Genomic DNA, 18556 nt, shown 5'->3' with positions numbered 1-18556 from the left:
TTCCAATGAAAGAAAAGTGTGAATATGTAAAATCAGAAAAATATAAGACAATATTTGAGACAACAAGAAATATAAATGAAACTAACACATAAATGTACAGAACAACAAAACCATCCTGATTCTATGGAACTATTTACAAAGGAATGATCACAGTCCTAACTATGGTACGATAACATATAAAACATACAAATACATCTTAAAAAAGAGTTTTACATCCATTTTTACATATTTTATTTGTTTTGTGAGAGTTGAAGATACTTTGGAAAGACCAAATCTCTGCCCCCATTAAATCCTCCATCTGGCCCCAAGATCAGGCCCTCAGTGTCTCTGCTCCACCAAAAGCTGCAGAGTAATGTGAGTAACTAAGGCTGGCCAACTTCAGAATCAGAATCAGAATCAGAATAGCTTTATTTGCCAATTAAGTTTACCCTTGAAAGGAATTTGCTCTGGCCCTTGGTGCGTTCAACATATAAAACCAAAAACAACATATAAAACAACAACTGAGCAAATTATAAATCAAAAATACAGAAAATTTAATAAATTCACTAAATTGAATAAAGTTAAATAAAGTTAAACATGCAAAGGTACAATGGTTATTAAATGGTCAGTGGAAGACCCGGGCCTTGTTGATGAGGCCCACTGCAGAGGGAAAGAGTATCTAGATTTGTGGCGTGAGGTTTTGGTCCTGATGGACCTCAGCCTCCTGCCAGAGGGGAGGGTAGCAAACAGTTTGTGTCCAGGATGGGAGGGGTCGGCCACAATCTTGCCTGCCCGCTTCAGGGTCCGGGAGGCGTGCAGGTCCTGGAGGGACGCCAGTTTGCAGTCGATCACCTTCTCTGCACAGCGTATGATACATTTCAGCCTGCCCTTGTCCTTGGCTGTGGCTGCAGCGAACCAGAAGGTGATGGAGGAGGGGAGGATGGACTCAATCATGGGAGAGTAGAAGTGTACCATCATCGTCTTTGGGATCCTCTGCTGGGCTTTTTTGGTGAGGGAGCTGATGTTGAGCTCCCACTTGAGGTCCTGGGAGATGATGGATCCCAGGAATAGAAAAGACTCCACAGTGTCAACTGGGGAGTCACACAGAATGATGGGGGCAGTGGGGCTCGTTCAGTCGGAAATCCACAACCATCTCCTTTGTTATCAGAGCATTAAGCTCCAGATTGTTCTGCCTGCACCAATTCAATCTCTTGCCTGTAGGCGAACTTCAGGAGCCGGACCAACTGATGACTGGAGGTGAAGTCATTGGTGTGCAAGGAGAAGAGCAGAGAAGAAAGAACGCAGCCCTGAGGGGAACCTGTGCTGATGGTGCGTGAGTCCGAGACGTTTCCCCAGCTTCACATGCTGCTTCCTGTCAGTCAGGAAGTCTGTGATCCACCTGCAGGTGAAGTCAGGCATAAGAAGCTGGGAGAGCTTCCCCTGCAGCAGTGACGGGATGATGGTGTTGAAGGCAAAGCTGAAGTCCACATGGAAACTGTGTATTTGACTTCTTTCTCATGTTTGGTCGGTAACTTGTGTAAATGGGTGTTTATTTATCACCACTTCCAGAGTCACAAGTGATTGAAGTCAAGTGAGTTCCTGATAAGCTGATCAGCTGTGTGAGTGTGTTCTCCTGTGACCTCTGACCCTTGGGCTATCAGCAGAAATCTCAAGCATCTGAACTTTTAACCTGAACTATTTTCCCTTGAAGTCTGCTTACATTATACATGTGTGGAGTCCTTTGAATGTATCTGTACTTTACTCAAGTGTGTCCATTTTACTTTTACTCCACTACATTTCAAACTAACATAATCTACTTTTGACTCCAATGTGAGTATCTGTACTTAACACTAGTACAGGATTTATGTACTTTGTCCACCACAGTCGATCACAGTCCAAAGCTCTCTAAAGAGTTAAAGGCTAATCATGGGGATAGTTGTACTGAGAGGAGGAAGACCAGGGGAAGTTATTGAGCATTTCAGAGTGAACTCAACTCAAACTCTACCAGGATGTGTCTGTAGACCTCATATAGTGTATATTTGAGTGAAAAAGCCGATGTGACTCCTGTGTCACCTCAGGTACGACCTGTCTGAAAGAGCATTGAGTCTTTGTTTAAACAAGTGTGTGTCATCATTGCCAAATCAATGGTATCCATTGAAATGATCCCAATTCAACCCCCAAATTTGTGGAGTCAGGTTTCCATTTAGAAATAGTTTGCACTAAATCGTGACACACACTTTATAATCCTTCAGCTGTGGTCCTGGAGTCCAGAATTGGGCGGGGAGTTTCACAAGTGTTTGACGTTTTCCTAAAAATGCTCAAATTTATCAGTGGCAGGATCACAATTTGATTCATGGATGATGATGATGTCAACATGGTTATAAAACTGCAACAATAGTGACAATAGTAAAGGGGAGTAAATGCAGGAAAAATCATCTTTTTCTTTTTTTTCAAATGAAACTATTCTATCAAGAGATAAGTGAAAATTAGGCAACTTCAATTCATAATGACAACATATTTTCTCTCTTCTGTTGAGAATGTCAGTAAAAACTCAATGTGCCAAGATCATATAAATATTTCATTATATCTACATAAGTGTAACATGTTGTGTTTGGTGAGGTTTGTGTTCAGCTCTGTGTTCAGTGGTCTGTGTCAGATTTTCTTCTCCTTCAGCAGCTGCAGTGGCTTCCTGCTGTAACAGCTCAGAGTCTCTGCAGTCTGACTGAGGGAGGTTTTTGTACCACCAGAAATCACTGTGTGAACACCCAGACACTGTTTAGGTAGTGTGCACTCTGACAGTAGTAAACTGCTGCATCTTCAGCCTGAACTCCACTGATGGTCAAAGTGAAGCCAGTGCTGCTTCCACTGCGACTAAACCGAGCTGGAGTGTCTGACTCTCTTGTGCTCACAAATCTTATTAGGAGCTTTGGAGTCTGACCAGATTTCTGTTGGTACCAGTGCATAGAGTCACCATAACTTGAATGACTGTAAACAGCTGGGTTTGTGTTACAGCTCAGAGTGACAGTAGATCCTGGAGTAAATGTCACTACTGGAGGCTGAGTCACAGTCACCTGACCGCTGCATCCTGTGGATGAAAAACAAATCATTGATGGATGATCAGAAATCAATCAGAGAAAAGGCAGCACACTGTGTTTGAAATGTTGCTGAGTGAATGAACCTGTAAAACAGCAGCAGGCCAGCGTCCAGATGAGGATGGTGATGAGAGTCATGGTGTTTGTGCTTTCTGCTGTGTTCACTCACAGATCTGAGTCCTGCAGTGTTGAACTCACACCACTATAAAGCTTCTCAGTTCACTGGAGGATCAGCTGATGATGCAAAGCCTCCTCTCTATGGAAATGATTTCTCTGCTCTCCACACACTGAAGGCAACGTGGACACAAACCCAGGAGGGAAAACAGCTTGGATTGACACTTTCTCACCTTATTGGGAGGGAAAATATATTTACATGAGACATGCAGGTGAAGATTTACAACTCTTGGATTAAAATGGTGAACACTGTGGTTTGTAGGATTCATCTGTTTCTCTGCTTTATTTTCATTACAGGGTTTAGACATTTTTGTTTAAGGCTGATTTTTTTCTTAATTTGTCTCGTAATTAATAAGAATAATTATGTTCATATTATCTAAAATTATGTATTTTAATAATTAAATTGTAAATTGATAATAAGGAAGCTGTAACTGTTTGTTTCTCACTAAAAGAAAACTAAAGCAAAATTCAAAAAAAATATTTAGATCATTAAAAAAAATAAATAAATATACACTGATCAGAAAAGGTAACATCAGCAATCTTGAAAGTAGTTCAGTCTTCTTCTAAAGATCAGTCATGTTTCATAGTAAAGCTGCTTGTTCAAAGTGCAGGAGGTTTTTGTACGGCCACTTAATGAGTTTGTATCACTGTGGTGGACTTTTGGTGGAGGAACCAAACTCATCGTTGACTGTAAGTACCAGAGATTTATACTTTATACAATATATAGTTTATCATTTTTATACCAAGCTTAGTTCAGAGTGTGATGAAGTAAAAATTCATTTTTTAACAGTGAAACATTTTTACCAAGTTTTGGTCTTCACCATGAAGTACTGATCATGAAGGTGGAGAAGAAATGTGAGGTTACGTTAAACGTTCTCTCAGATGATATTAAAGTGAGACATTTGATATGAAAACATGAATTTATGAAACTATTTAAAGGAAGTTTTACTTTTATATCTATTTTTCCTGTACAGATTGACTCAACCAGAGTGTTCATTTGTTCAAAATGTAATTATTTAATTGTGTTGAATTGTCTATATTGATATAGACTTTAGATTCAAATGTTGAGTTAATTCCTGTCAAACACATTTGTGACTTTATAAGTGAATTCAGTTTAACTTGGACTTTGTGTTCATGGTTCATTAGTTTAACATGAACTGAACAGGAAGTGAAAGAGACAGACGACTGAAGTTTACACACACACACACACACACACACACACACACACACACACACACACACACACACTTGAGTGTTTTGCGCCCAATATATAACGAATATAAATTGGAAAATATGAAGCAGAAACAAAGATTTTAAAAATAACAATCAACATGTTTTGATTTCACCAGAGAAATGTTTATTAACATCATGTGGCTGAAGGTCTAATAGTGAGAGATTTCCTCTGCTCTCCTCTCCTCTCCTCTCCTCTCCTCTCCTCTCCTCTCCTCCCCTCTCCTCTCCCCAGTGGGTGTGGTGCAGCCCACCCTGACCCTCCTCCCCCCCTCCACAGAGGAGCTGCAGCAGGGCAGTGCCACCCTGGTGTGTGTGGCCAGCGGGGGCTTCCCACCGACCTGGAGGCTGGGCTGGAAGGTGGGGGGCACCAGCAGCTCTGAGGGGGTGTCAGACAGCCTGGAGGTCCTGGGGAGGGACGGCTCATACAGCTGGAGCAGCACCCTGAGCCTGGGTGCAGACCAGTGGAAAAAGGCGGGCTCAGTGAGCTGTGAGGCCATTCTGACTGGTCAGAGTCCTGTCACTCAAACCCTGGACCCTGACCACTGCTCACAGTAGATTTGGATCAACACTTTCTGTTTACAAATGCTGTTTCTTTTGTGTTAGAGAGCTGCAGGAGGCTGCAGATATCCTCTGTTCAGCTGTTTGAGCAAGTTCCCAAAGGGAACACTGTTGATGTTTGTTGCTTTCCATAGCTGCTTTTCTTCATACTGAGCTTTATATTCATCATATTCTCATCTCATTATTGCTAATCTGATATTGATTTCCTCTTTCATCAAAATGTAACACAAAAAATTGCTGATATTTGAAATAAAACTATCAATTCTCATGAGTTCCTGTATATTTTTGTGATGTTTTCACCACAACAAACTCCATTTCCATCAGAATCCAAATCAGAAGAGTTTTATTGCCAAGTTGGTTTTCACCCACAAGGAATTTGCATTGGTAGTTGGAGCAATCACCATATCAAGAGCAGGAAAAAGAGTAAATCTAGAAATAAAACAGACAATGTTATATACAGAAAATATAAATACAATAAACAATCATACAGCTGAATGTGTCTATGGAGAGTGGAGTATGGAGTGTGTACACTGTGGCTATGAGTGTATAGATAAGTAGATCATACTAACATCACACCTGATCTTTATAATCACTCTTCCCTCAGTATCAAAGTCAGGTTGAGTTTGTTTAATGGTAGAAGTTATATTACCATCATCTGTCTTTTAAAAATAATTCACTCCTGAGCCGACAGTTTAATCAATGTGGTTGTTGCAATAGATTTTTTTTGCTGCTCATATAAATAAATTAACTGAAGCAGTTTCTAGCCCGTTTGCTATATTCTAGCACCAGTTAAGGCTTCATCTATATTTCAGAAATAATCAGTTTTAATCAGGGGCGATATCAAAATGTGAACGTTGAAAGGAAAGCTCTGCTTGATGGCACTTGTGTGGATCCACAGTGATGTGTTCAGTGAACCACAGATCCTCATCACACTCATTTTCACTGTGTGAAACAGAGAAGAGAGGTGAGGTGGAGAGAACACTGATCCAGAGAGAATTTGTTTTAAATATGATCATGATTCTCCGTCATTACAAACTGTCAGACGCCTTTACTCCCTTTTCCTCACTGGAATTATGAGCTGAATGTTGAACCAGAGTGGACTCATGTGGCGACACTCTGCATTTTTTGTTCTGAAAATGTAAAACTACAAATGGATGAAGAGTGTGAAAATGTTACATCAGTAATCAGGTTTTGTTTACATAAAACAATATCTAAGACAACATAAAATAAAAATGAAACTAGAAAACAGAAAAACACAACCATCCTGATTCTATTTGTAAAACTATAGACAATGAAATGATCACAACCTCAGGTACGACCTGTCTGAACTAGTCATTGAGTCTAAGTCCAAGTAAGTGTGTGTCATCAATGCCGAATCAAAAAGCTTTCTTTCCATGTACACAAAGGCTCTGGTAATTTCATTGAGATGATCCCAATTCAAACCCCGAATTTGTGGACTCAGGTTTCATTTAGAAATAGTTTGCACTAAATCCTGACACACACACATTATGATCCTTCAGCTGTGGTCCTGGAGTCCAGCATTGGGCCGGGAGCTTCACAAGTGTTTGACGTTTCCTAGAAAAGCTCAAATTTATCAGTGACAGGATCACAATTTTATACATGGATGATGATGATGTCAACATGGTTATAAAACTGCAACAATAGTGAAAATGGATAAAAGAGAAATAATGTATGAAAAACAAATCAGCTTTTTTCTTTTAATGAAATTATTAAATTGAGAGATAAGAGAAAATTAGGCAACTTCAACTGATAATGAAGCCTTTTTTTTCTCTCTTCTGTTAAGAATGTCAGTATAAAACTCATTGTACCAAGATCTTATGAATGTTTCATTATATCTACATAAGTGTAACATGTTATGCTTGGTGAGGTTTGTGTTCAGCTCTGTGTTCATGTATACTTTTGTGATGTTTTCACCACAACAAACTCCATTTACTTATTTCCATTTCCTCCAATCCATTTCCTCCATCATACTAACATTACATTACATTACGATCATTTGGCAGACACTTTTATCCAAAGCGACTTACATTACCACCCTTCGCAGAGGGAGGAGCAATTGAGGGTTGGGTGCTTTGCTCAGGGGCACCTCGGCAGGGACTCGAACCGGCGACCCTCCGGTTCCCAAGCGGAAGCTCTACCCACTGAGGTCACACTTCCCTCAGTATCACAGTCATGCTGAGTTTGTTTGATGGTACACGTTAAATGACCTTCATCTGTCTTTTTGAAATAATTCACTTCAGTTTTATGAATGTGGTTGTTGTTGTAATATACCTACTGTACTGATCCGATATGAATGAACTGAAGAAGGTTCTAGCCCTATTCTAGCACCAGGTATAACGCTTCATACGACTTAAGACATTTCTTTTTAAATGGGGTCGACCAAAAAGAGCGACATTGAAAGGAGTTGTGCTTGATAATACTGAGAATATAAGATTTGAAGTGATATAGTGATAAAGTGATATATATTGAGTGTAAGATGTTGTGCTTGGTGAGGTTTGTGTTCAGCTCTGTGTTCAGTGGTTTGTGTCAGAGTTTCTTCTCCTTCAGCAGCTGCAGTGGCTTCCTGCTGTAACAGCTCAGAGTCTCTGCAGTCTGACTGAGGGAGGTTTTTGTACCACCAGAAATCACTGTGTGAACACCCAGACACTGTTTGGGTAGTGGAGACTCTGACAGTAGTAAACTGCTGCATCTTCAGCCTGAACTCCACTGATGGTCAAAGTGAAGCCAGTTCTGCTTCCACTGCCACTAAACCGAGCTGGAGTGCCTGACTCTCGTGTGCTCACAAGTCTTATTAGGAGCTTTGGAGTCTGACCAGATTTCTGTTGGTACCAGTGCATATAGTTACCATTAGAATCACTGTAAACAGCTTGGTTTGTGTTACAGCTCAGAGTGACAGTGGATCCTGGAGTAAATGTCACTACTGGAGGCTGAGTCACAGTCACGTGACCGCTGCATCCTGTGGATGAAAAACAAATCATTGATGGATGATCAGAAATCAATCAGAGAAAAGGCAGCACACTGTGTTTGAAATGTTGCTGAGTGAATGAACCTGTAAAACAGCAGCAGGCCAGCGTCCAGATGAGGATGGTGATGAGAGTCATGGTGTTTGTGCTTTCTGCTGTGTTCACTCACAGATCTGAGTCCTGCAGTGTTGAACTCACACCACTATAAAGCTTCTCAGTTCACTGGAGGATCAGCTGATGATGCAAAGCCTCCTCTCTATGAAAATGATTTCTCTGCTCTATTTATAACTCTATTTTACGGCTGATTATTTCTTCATTTGGTTCTTAATTAATCAGAATAATTGTGTTCACTTACACATATTCATACTGCTCAAATTTTGCATAGTTATAATTAAAATGTGAATTGTCAATACGGGGGCTGTAACTGTTTGTTACTTACGTCACACCTGATCTTTATAATCACACTTCCCTCACCTCAGTATCACAGTCAGGTTTAGTTTGTTTAATGGTACAAGCTATATTGCCATCATCTGTCTTATAAAACTTCACATCTGAACCTACAGTTTCATGAATGTGGTTGTTGTTGTAATATACTTACTGTATTGATCCAATATGATTTAACTGAAGAAGGTTCTAGTTTAGGTATATTCTAGCACCAGGTATAACGCTTCATACGACTTAAGGCATATTTCATTTTAATCGGCATTGACATCAAAATGTCCACGTTGAAACCAAACTTCTCACCTTGACTCAGCAAAGCCAACATGAACAGCAGATCTACTGGAAACACTCTAACTGAAGATCTTAAACTGTAGGAAGCAGTGATGCATAATAATTATGCAAAACAAAGTTAACATGCAGCTGTCCATGTGAAACAGAGAGCGAGACGTGGAGAGGAGTGAGAGTAAATATCCTCATGGGACTGACGAAGAAAAGCGTCGGACCTTTTTTTCTCTTCTGCCCTTACAAACTCGCTCAAATGATTTCGAGCTCATAAATGGATGCTTGTCGCCTCCTACTGGTTGAATAGATGCACTGATATTACATTTGAATTGGTGTCGAATCCTCCTTTTATTTTTGTTGTCACGCGCATCATTGTGGTGATTACAGCGTTTCCCCTGTGATGAAATCATAAATTAAGTTATCACCATCCTCAAAAGTTAACAATTTGTAGTGTGGTCACGTATACAGCTAAGATTGTGCCGAAATATTCTGAATGAGCCAATAACCAATTATTTGTCCTCTTGTTGTTGCCTAAATTCCTCGTTGCTAATTTTAAGATTGCATATCACTGCAAATTGGTCAATGTTGTCGACGTCATCATGTGTCATCATTTATATGCGCGTATGTTGAGAACATGTATTTAAATTAAACTAAAAACATGTGCAGGTATTGGTTCCAGAAGAAGAAGAAGAAGAAGAAGAAGAAGAAGAAGAAGAAGAAGAAGAAGAAGAAGAAGAAGAAGAAGAAGAAGAAGAAGAAGAAGAAGAAGAAGAAGAAGAAGAAGAAGAAGAAGAAGAAACATCAGTCTGTTACTTTAATCATCTGTTTTACTCATCGGTGACTACTATTTTGCTCTGATTGGTCAACAAGCTGTTTTCAAACTCCGCCCCCTGCCTCACCGCCACTCGTTCTGGTTCGGCGCACAGCCGGAGATAGCAGCAGCCGGACGTGACCGGGAGCTTTCGGGAACTTGAATTAATTATGGTTAGTAAAATAAACTTCCCTCTAATGTAAGTCATTTATGCAATTTCCTGTTTTTTCCACGTGTTTTGTGTCGTTTACAGGCCAAAGAGGATTCGAAAAGGTTCGACGTGAAGGGCTTCATTATGGCTCAGCTGCACGAGAAGAACTTTGTTACAGACCAGCTGGCAAAACTGGAGGAGAAAATGGGAGTTCGCAGAGAATACATCGTAACTGGTATGACCTGAACCCTTTGAAACTGAGATAAAGTGAAAACATTCAATCTCTACTTCCAGTTCACAGTGTTGGACATTTCGGTCGGTCCCTGTGTCCAAGTTTAGTTTCACAAACGAGTCGGTGGTAAATGTGTAGCTGATGAATATCCACTGCGAGCTCTTAACTTTCGGTGTTTTGTATCGTTAAAATACGCAACTTTATACTTATTCCCCTTTCTTTAAACCCGCTTTTGTGCCCCGTGACTCATTTTATGACCATTCCCACGCTTGAATGCCAAAGTTCATCCAGTTAATACCTTTACTATCCGTGGCTATATTGGTCTCTCGCCATACTAGTCCTGTTGTTGCCACTGGATGAACTCCTCCTAATTGGGCTTTAAATGAGACTGAACGTGGTTTATTCACGAGCCTTTCATTCCTATTTTCACGTCCACCTTAAAAGTGTACTGTACTTTAGACTGTACGGACTCTGACTCGAGCCAAAATAAAGATTACGACTAGTTTCATTATTAAAGGGTGACAAATTGAATAAACAGCAACCATAACTTTGCGTTTTGATTCAAATGTTATTTGGAATGTGTTTTTAAAAGGTCACATGATAAGCTGGCATTGGATTGGAAGGTGATTTGTCCCCCATTTTGAATGTCCAGGTGTACACAACTGTAGCAAGAGAAGGAATCTAACTACAAAGACAAAAACAAAATGTCAATATAGTGAAATTTATGGTATACAGTAAATGCCCCGATCCATTAAAATGGTCAAAAATCCATAATGATGCAGACCTGCGATGGAGTTAAGTAAATTATCTGCTAACGCATATTATCATCCATTTTTGTTGTATATAGTTTGTGGTTTGATCATTTAATGCAAGTCCTGTTTGAAATCTTAAGAAAACCTGATCACCTCCCATGCACTGTGATGTTAACAGTGGAATGGAATTATAGAAAACAACACATTTCCCTTATTTTAATGGGAATTATTTAAGTTTTCCTGCACAGAATTTGTGTTACTAAACCGTGACCTCTACAGGCCTGAGCTTTTTTTTGTTAAGGTGGACTTGGGAATTCCATTCAGAGGCTGGTCAATAAGAAACCAGGTTCAGTGTTGTGAACAGTTGGTCCCGGGTGTATTTTTAAACTCCCCTGAAATATCCAGTGTAAGGCTGAGATGTGGGCAGATTGTATTATCGTTAACACGTAGAGTCGCATGTGCTCAGTTAAAAATCAGACCAGATTGGGATTTTCAGAGGACACTTTGTCCCCTCTGCCCCTCAGACAGCGTTTCAACCTGACTGACCTACGTTCAAACCTATTTCCTTAAAGTTAAACCTCCAGCTGTCACAAATAACATTCATTATAGTTTGTATGCCAATAAAAGCAAAACTTACATCTCACTTTATCCAAACTATGGCTCATATTTGGTGTGGCAGCATGTAGAGTTAATATATGCGTCGGCTATATCCTAGAATATGAAGGCTATATTTGAAATTCCTGTTTATTTTGTGTTTTTATTCTATTTATTTCGTCAGGTCAACAGCATCACATCATTATTTTCATAACAATTTCCAAAATCCAGGGTATTTTTAATTTTAAGTGATTAATTCTAGAGATTAGGCGGCCAAAGATGTGCAAAGATCGTGTATTTGATGTAAGGATATTATGTTCTGTTGGTTGCTTTGCGTACACTGAAATGCTGTTATAGAGCGGCACCTTAAAGCTTCTCAGGTTCACACTGACTCTTGTGACAAAGTGTGAAGAGCAATGTGCTGACTGTGGCGTGGAGGCCTCAGCTCCTCTCTCACTACAGTTAAAGTGTGTGAGGGGCCTCAGTTTGCTCGTGGCATACTTTTAAACTATCAGTAACTATTTACCTTACCCTGTAACAATAGCTTTTTGTGATGATTTCCTATAAAGGGGAACTGTAAGCACATGTGAATCATAACTTCTGCAACCCTGTAATGAGCACTTGGGTGGTACTTTACAGGATTATAGAACAGTGTTGTGGTTTGTGAGCCTTTGGTTTCATTTCTTAAAAAACAAAAAGGAGTAGCTTGCTTGGGCGTAGAGCTAGATGGCATGCAAGGTTTTTGGGATTCTGAGCTTGATCGTTAAACTAAAATGAAACAGATCTGCGCCCTTGAATCTGCGTTGGGCTCTGTGTTTTCATTACATTACATTACATTACATTACGAGCATTTGGCAGACGCTTTTATCCAAAGCGACTTACATTACATTACCACCCTACGCAGAGGGGGGAGCAATTGAGAGTTCGGTGCCTTGCTCAGGGGCACCTTGGCAGGGACTCGAACCGGCAACCCTCCAGTTCCCAAGCCGAAGCTCTACCCACTGAGCTACTGCCTTCCCACCACTGATTGTTAAAAGCTCTTAGCAATGCTCTCCATATGCAAAGCACTGTTCTTCATACCTCCGTGTGTCACTTCACAGCCAGTTCTACCAGTTTTGTCTCCCATTAGAGAGAAGGTGGACAGTGTGAGATGTAATGTAATGTGTGAGATGTGCACTGTGACATTTGAGTTGGAGCTGGGTCAAACAAATGAGATGCAAAGTCAAGAAGGCAAATGGTTACAGGGCTCTTAGTGCTTTGGATTCTTGTTTAACTTGATTCATTATGTTGACACTGACATGTCTGCAGCCCGTCTGATTTCATACTAGCAGTCTAGATTTGCATACTATTGATATTCCGTACCTGTAAGCGGCATGAGGGGGAAACAATCATCAACCCCTTGCCTAAACACAGAATTCCCACAGGCATGAAGTGAAAAACCCAAATGAAATGATTAAACTGGGTGCAGCAGTCCTTTAAATGCACAGTGGACACCTAGTGGAGGTGATGAGGCCTACGTGTCAGGACTCACATGACTGACCTCCTTGTCTCTTCCAGTTGGTTTAGACTCTGTTTGATTTTGGCGTAGTGCTCCTCCTGATCCTGGAACTGTGTTGTCCTGATCCTGTTGTGGCACACTCCCCTGAAAACCGCTTAGTGAGATTAACATTGTTTGTCATATTGCTGACACATCTGACTCCTCCCCCCCTCCCCCCTCCTGCTTTCTACTCCCACCTCAGCGATCCTCTTCTTTCTCTGTTTTTTTTTTTTCCCTCTCCCTTCCAGGTGTTCTGTTTTTCTTCGGGCTGTATCTCATGTTTGGATACGGAGCTTCCCTCCTCTGCAACCTGATTGGCTTCGTCTATCCATCCTTTTTCTCGTACGTATGATGTTTCATGTCCAAATGATACTGCACACAGAAAAACAAATGGTGGTGATACTGTACTGAGCCAACTTTAAGGAGCCTTTTCTTTATTTCTACGCCCATTGATTGTTGAGCTGACTTGAAACTCCCTGCTGTGAACCTGTGCCCCTGTCTGCTCAGCATTAAGGCCATCGAGAGCACAGTCAAAGACGATGACACGCAGTGGCTGACCTACTGGGTGGTCTATGGGGTCTTCAGCATTGTGGAGGCCTTCTCTGACATGTTCCTCTTCTGGTTCCCCTTCTACTATGTTGGCAAGGTAGGTTCACCTGGTTTTAGTCACACACCAGTCAGCACACCTGTCTTCATCATTCTAGCCAGTGTGTGATCACTTCAGATCAGTCTGAGTTGGTGCTGTACGAATTGAATATGTATCTGAAATACATTTTTCTGCCATCAGCTAGAGTGACATTGCCCAAAGAAGTTGATATGTTTACTTATTGTTATATTGTTTCTATTACTGCTCCGTATCAAACTAACCTAGATCTGAACTCACAGATTGACAAACGGACTGTTGAATTGAAATAATGTTTATTTTGAGTCTTTATTTACATTTTAACGAGGTAGCAGCACCCTCTTCTGGGCAGTTTGTGTACTGTTGAGAATATGAACATTAGGCCTTCAAGGCTTTTTTTCATAATTTACGGAATTAATTGATAATTTAAGATATTTTATTTAATTTTCTTTACAAAACAGTAACCGCCACCAATGATAACGTTGAGTCTGTAGCTGATCATTTTCAGATTACTAGTTCAAACTGTAACTCAGACTGAAATATCATTCAGACAAAGCTCAGAGTTATAAATAATACATAACTCTGAGCCATGTAGGCTGGCACAGACCTGATATTGTACCATTTTAGATTGATCCTTGAATCCTCATATGTTATAAAGCTGTCCAACTCTCTCTCTCTCTCTCTCTCTCTCCTCAGTGTGTGTTCCTCATCTGGTGTATGGCTCCCGTGTCATGGAACGGCTCTGCAATTCTGTACAAAAACGTGGTCAGGCCTTTTTTCTTGAAACACCAGAGTGCCATGGATAACGTGGTGAACGATCTGAGCGCCAAGGCTAAGAGTGTGACGCAGACCGTCACCAAGGAGGGTAAGACAAAGGAACCAAGCATGCATTGATCCTCCTGATTCTGTCAAATGCGGCGTATGTTTCAATCACCTGACTTTTCTCCTTTTCTGCAATGTTTTTCTCTTTTTTTATTCCAGCTGTTAATCTTGTCCTCGACCATGAGAAGACCCAGTGAGGAGCAGATAGGGCTGCATGTCTGTTTTCTGTATGGGTTTGTGTGTGTGCGTGCGTGTGGGTAGGTGGAAGAGTCTGACTGACCGTGTGTGTGTCTGTTCCTTCTGTTTTTTTCCCTCTATGATGTGTGAAAATGATTGACACTCATCACATGGCCTGTGACCTTTTAATGTTTCTAATTCTCTGTGTTGTAGGACATAACTGCAAACTGCATAATGCATTCTCCTCCGTTTCTCGTCAAAGGTTGTGGCAAGAAATGCTACAGTATTTACTGATAGCAGGAACTGTGATTGAACACTTGCACTTTGAGCCATTTGCGACAGTTTAAATGTGATAACACTGTTGTTAGAAAAGCAGGAAGCCTTAAAATGTGTATTTCAGTGGCATGATAAAAGGGTAATCCAACTATTTACATACATTTGATTGTCGTCATGTCTGGAAAAAACTGTTCTCACGTTTAAAACAGTTCAATTTGTTGCACATTATGGAAAGGTTCTTCCTGCAGAACCCCAACTGGAACACTTCATCTGTTTGTAATGTCTTTAAATAGAATAATAATGAACTAATAAAACTGGTCTTCCGATTAAACATGTCATCTTTATTTCATATACGTCAGGTCTTTGATGCATGCTCGTTCTCTACTGTGTCACAAAGCGGGAAAGGAGACTGATTTATAACTATTTAGACTGAGAAGCAAAGAACACGCTCCAGGGATGTTTTTTTATAGCATTGGGGGCAGGATGAAAGGATACTTCTCCATCCAGGCCCCCTAGGTTTGTTTCCTTTTTGCAGCACCATTTGCAGTATTAGCGCCAAATATCTGAAGGGTATTTGAGAAACCCATTTCCAGATGAGGATTATCCAATTTAAAACTTAAAGTCTTAATTCATTTATCCATCATGTCTATTTTGAAGTGTTATTAGATGATTTGCAATTGAACTCCATATCTAATAGCATTGTACTTCATTATTTTACTCTGATTGTTTTTGTGCATTATGCCTTTGTGGTCCCTTTGAATACACAAAAGGGTGAAATAGTGCGCACAGCTTCTCAGCCTTCCTACACATCCACTTGAGCCTTTGACCTGTCACCCTGAAGTGCATTTACCAGCATTCAGACAGCCTAACCACCCACACTGTAATTTGTTTGGCGCTGAATTCATGGATGAGGGATTCTGAATGGGAAGCCCTTTTGTATTCATGCTCTTGATGTAACACAGGGAAATGGCAGACTGAGGCAGGGTGATGGCCACAAACCCCCACAGGGAGAGGAAGGCACCCATCTGGAAAGCACTGCTGTGAAGATCTGTCTACCGAGTGTTCTACACCTTCAGCCACCATTAGAAGAGGAGTTATTGATTTAACAGAAATGGGACACAGAAACCAATTATTGCATTTTGTTGGTGTGTGCGTGTGTGCGCGTGTGTATATGTGTGTGTCCTAAGGAGCTGTATTGAGTAGAGAGCCCGAAATGACTTTGGACAGTGGCAAGGACAGAGATGGAACAGGAATCATTAGATGGTGGTCAAAGCACTTCTCTCTCTCTTGCACACAAGCACTCATGCATGGTTCCGCATTTTGCAAGCTGTAATTTCTCCTGGATGGTTTTTGTCATAACTTCCACGTTCCTGCATGAATCTCCCCCCCCCCCCCCCCCCCCCCCCCCCCCCCACACACACACACACACACACAGACACACACACACCCACACACACACACTATCAACACACACACACCGCCCCGCTCCTTCTTCTCATTATACTGTCACATAAAAAATCAATAACTCTTGTAATCACCCCGTCTGCTCATCTGACCGTCACTGCAGTTTGCGCCTCTGCAGTTCTTCAACTCGCCGACAGAGGGAGACAAACACAAAGCTGTCTGTGCGGTTGCTTGTGTTGTTTGCCTGGTGAGTCATACTGCGAGTCCGACACGTACAGACAAACACAGCTCTAAACCAGGCCTGATCTGACTCGGACTTCTTACGCCAGGGCCGGACTTGCACACATGGTCCGCTTGGTGACGTGAAAATAACATTCCCCGGTGCTTCTTGGCTCCCTTTTATTGGACTGCTCTACTTCCTTGTTTATCGACTGTCTGCCCACGACATCTCCTACTGATCTGTGGGTAGAATAAATGGAGCCATCTGTGGCAATGGGTTTTTTTTGCACCTATCTGGTAGTCGTAGTCGATTTTGAAGATCCACCACGAACTGGAATCTGAACTTCCTACTGCCGATCAGACTGTCCGCGGTGCTGAAACATAATGGGGTCGCTGTCCGTGGTGCTGATCAAAACATCTGTTCAAGCTGACTTTACAGCCACGTGACCTCCAGCCACAATTATTGATAAGAAACATAAATTTTAGTCTATTAAACGTACTTATGGTCGACACCTTTCCACACCAGATTTCTTTAGGTTTCTCTCGTTTGGCTCCAGCCCTGGCGCCGGAGACCTCGGGTAGCTCCTCGGCTGTGGTTGGAACGCATCGACAAAATCATTTGGAAATGAAATGGGGCTCTGCTTGGGTTACTTTTTTCTTTTCTTTTTACCGTGAATTTTATCAATTATAGGCCTAGAGGGATGGGATTTCATTGTTGTTTGAGTTTTTATCCTCATGTATCTCAAACCCAATATGTTAAATGTTGTTGTTGTTGTTGTAACTCCAAATGCATGAATATACAGACTAGTTGCCTATTGGACAAATAGAATTGGACAAACAATGTTTTCTGGCGCTTAATTGGTTATATTTCCTGTCCAGAATCCCACTGAGACTTCGACCCATGACCAAAGAAAACGAAAAAACAAAACAAAGATAATTTATGGATGAAGAGGGGGAAAGGAAATGGACTTGTCTTGCTGTCATCCAACCTCAGGAAGAGTATGAAGTGAGAGAAAATCAAGTGTGGACAGAAAGGGAGAGGGCATAGCACCTCCCACGTCTTAGAGAGAGAGAGGGAGAGGGAGAGGGAGAGAGAGAGAGAGAGAGAGAGAGAGAGAGAGAGAGAGAGAGAGAGAGAGAGAGAGAGAGAGAGAGAGAGAGCGAGAGAGTCTGCTGTGGTGGTGTTGGAAACCGGACGATATGAGCTCTACATGAACCGCGTAAAATGCTTTAAGACGCTTTCGGCGTTTGTCTTCCACCCGTCTCGACCTACAGGACAAGCCTGAAGCGGAGCTATTCTTCACGTCCAGGTATGATGATGGAGATGCTCTTCATCCGCATCCGCATCTTTAACGCGGAGGGTAGATGTTGGTATTCAGTGGCGTAACCGCGCACCATTGCCTGTATATTCCGCCTGGCTGGCCGTTGTGCGCACACGATCCGTCCCATATTAACGGGACAACGGATCTTCTTCTTCTTCTTCTTCTTCTTCTTTCTTCTTCTTCGTGTCTTTCTTTGTATAGATTCGTGTTCTGATGCGCCCTCGGCTGCGGCTCTTAGCGCGTCTCACATTTTCATTCTGTTTGATGAGCTCGGTCGTGTGAGTTGCATGTGATATAGCCTATATGTCCGCACAGCCATATTGGCAGGCAGCGGGAGAGAGAGGAAGAGGGAGGGAGAGAAGGGGGGGGGGGGGGGGGCAGAGATATGAGGGTGTTGGGATTATCATATTGCTTTGAGGAGTAACGAAGGAGGAGGAGGAGGAGGGGGAGGGAGAGGGAGAGCTGGGACTGCGAAAAGATGGCACTGCTGCGAGATGGCGATCCTCCGGTATTTATGAATGAAACGAGCAAGAGTGGGGTGGTCTGTAATGGCGTTGCGCACCAATCTGCGGAGCGACACACTCCGTCCTCCCGCCACCCCTTCCTGACTACAGCCGAGGCACAGTCGCACGTCAACATCCGACTGTACGTGTGCACCATAATGACGCCAGCGTGACGCATAACTCCCGATTTCAGTGGCAAATGTTAATCCCACGCACAGTGTATTCATCCATCCCTCCATCCCTCCATCCCTCCATCCCTCCATCCATCCTCCATCTGGATCTCTGCGCCTCCGTGTCTCTCCTCCTCTTGTGCCTGATCTGCTGTTTGTTGTAGGTGTCATCACATACAAAACGGCTTGTGAATCCCCCTTGAATGTGTGTGTGTGTGTGT

General features: G+C 41.8%; 1 protein-coding gene and 1 gene segment (V, D, J or C); both read left to right on the top strand.

The window, feature by feature from the left end:
* The first annotated feature begins 589 nt into the window (after nt 1–589).
* LOC143006102 (Ig lambda chain C region-like) lies at nt 590–5307 on the top strand. The segment is given in 3 exon segments: nt 590–603; nt 3838–3935; nt 4711–5307. Coding segments are annotated over 3 exon segments (435 nt in total).
* A 4335-nt stretch (nt 5308–9642) lies between these two features.
* LOC143006373 (receptor expression-enhancing protein 5-like) lies at nt 9643–15048 on the top strand. The gene is made up of 6 exons (XM_076157787.1): nt 9643–9727; nt 9808–9940; nt 13069–13162; nt 13328–13466; nt 14139–14307; nt 14424–15048. Exons 1-6 carry the CDS (start codon nt 9725–9727, stop codon nt 14459–14461), a joined length of 576 nt encoding a protein of 191 aa, XP_076013902.1. The 5' UTR covers nt 9643–9724; the 3' UTR covers nt 14462–15048.
* Nucleotides 15049–18556: the final 3508 nt, after the last annotated feature.

The sequence above is a fragment of the Genypterus blacodes genome, unplaced genomic scaffold (genome assembly GCF_046128005.1).
Source record: "Genypterus blacodes isolate CSIRO-AG114 ecotype Tasmania unplaced genomic scaffold, CSIRO-AGI_Gbla_v1 ptg000073l_1, whole genome shotgun sequence".
Classification (NCBI taxonomy): Eukaryota; Metazoa; Chordata; class Actinopteri; order Ophidiiformes; family Ophidiidae; genus Genypterus; species Genypterus blacodes.
The sequence above is the reverse complement of the archived record's forward strand: the minus strand, read 5'-3'. Positions and strand labels throughout refer to the sequence as shown.